The following is a 993-nucleotide window of genomic DNA, read 5'->3' as shown; positions in this document are numbered from 1 at the left end:
GTGCGGAGTCTCCTGCTCTGGAGACTTTCCAACCCGCCTGGATGTGTTCTGGGTGACCTATTGTAGGTGACCCTGCTCTGGCAGGAGGTTGGATTTGATGTTTTTTTGAGTTCCCTTCCAACCCCAAATATTGATTCTCTGATCTTAGAAGTCTTTTCCAACCTTAGTAACTCCTTGATCCTATAAACCCACCTGAGATCCTGCTGCGATGCTCTGACAAAGCTCAGGATGAGTTACAGGGGCTTTCTTGTACGACTTCATTTTCCTCCAGGACATCCGCAACCAGCGGCGTTACCGGCAGCGCCGCAAAGGGGAGCTGTTGAAGCTGAGGCAGACCCTGCAGGGCCTCAACGCCAAGACCTTGTTTTACGAGGAGCAAATCGATTATTACAACCAGTACATCAAGACCTGCCTCGACAACCTGGCCGCCAGCAACAAGTACGTTTCCTTACAAAAGAAAAAAAACCCAAACCTATAATAATTTGAAAGTTTGTCGCTATCTGGGTGTTGCGAGTCCCGGAGGTGTTGGGACTTGAGGATCTCAAAGGCCTTTCCCAGCCTCAGTAATTCCGTGTGGCTGGAGACCAGCTCCGAGCGCCTGGTGCCTTATTTTCAAGGGTCAACGGGAAGAGCAAGAAGCTGCAGTCGCTGCACTACACGGCGGCCCGGCTCTTCGAGAAGGGGGTCCTGCTGGAGATCCAGGACTTGCCCCTCAGCCAGTACGTAGCCCCTGGGCTGTGGGATGAGCTCTTTGCAGAGCGAACCTTGGCGGGGAGGTAGAGGAAGATGATCTGGGAGGAAGGGTGCACGTGCACCCCAAGGCTGGGGGCAAGTCGTTCTGGGTATCCCTGGGAGAAGTGGGGTTGGGGTTTTTTGGTGCACCCGGGTGGGTGGGCTGCTCCTCGGTCACGGTAAAGCCCTACGTAGCCCCTGGGCTGTGGGATGAGCTCTTTGCAGAGCGAACCTTGGCGGGGAGGTAGAGGAAGATGATCT

At 54.5% G+C, this 993-nt stretch overlaps 1 protein-coding gene across 1 annotated transcript in view; it reads left to right on the top strand.

Annotated features, from left to right (window-relative positions):
- The window catches only part of LOC104273868 (ras GTPase-activating-like protein IQGAP3), a gene marked incomplete at both ends in the record, with an annotated part of 6,742 nt that extends 5,966 nt beyond the window's left edge, over positions 1-776 (top strand). Inside the window, 2 exons of the mRNA XM_009869325.1 lie at positions 272-438; positions 618-776. Coding sequence (XP_009867627.1) covers positions 272-438; positions 618-776 — 326 coding nt within the window. The remainder of the gene's footprint in view (positions 1-271; positions 439-617) is intronic.
- Between the last annotated feature and the right edge of the window lie 217 nt (positions 777-993).

Source organism: Apaloderma vittatum, unplaced genomic scaffold (assembly GCF_000703405.1).
Source record: "Apaloderma vittatum isolate BGI_N311 unplaced genomic scaffold, ASM70340v1 scaffold27915, whole genome shotgun sequence".
Lineage (NCBI taxonomy): Eukaryota > Metazoa > Chordata > Aves > Trogoniformes > Trogonidae > Apaloderma > Apaloderma vittatum.
The sequence above is the reverse complement of the archived record's forward strand: the minus strand, read 5'-3'. Positions and strand labels throughout refer to the sequence as shown.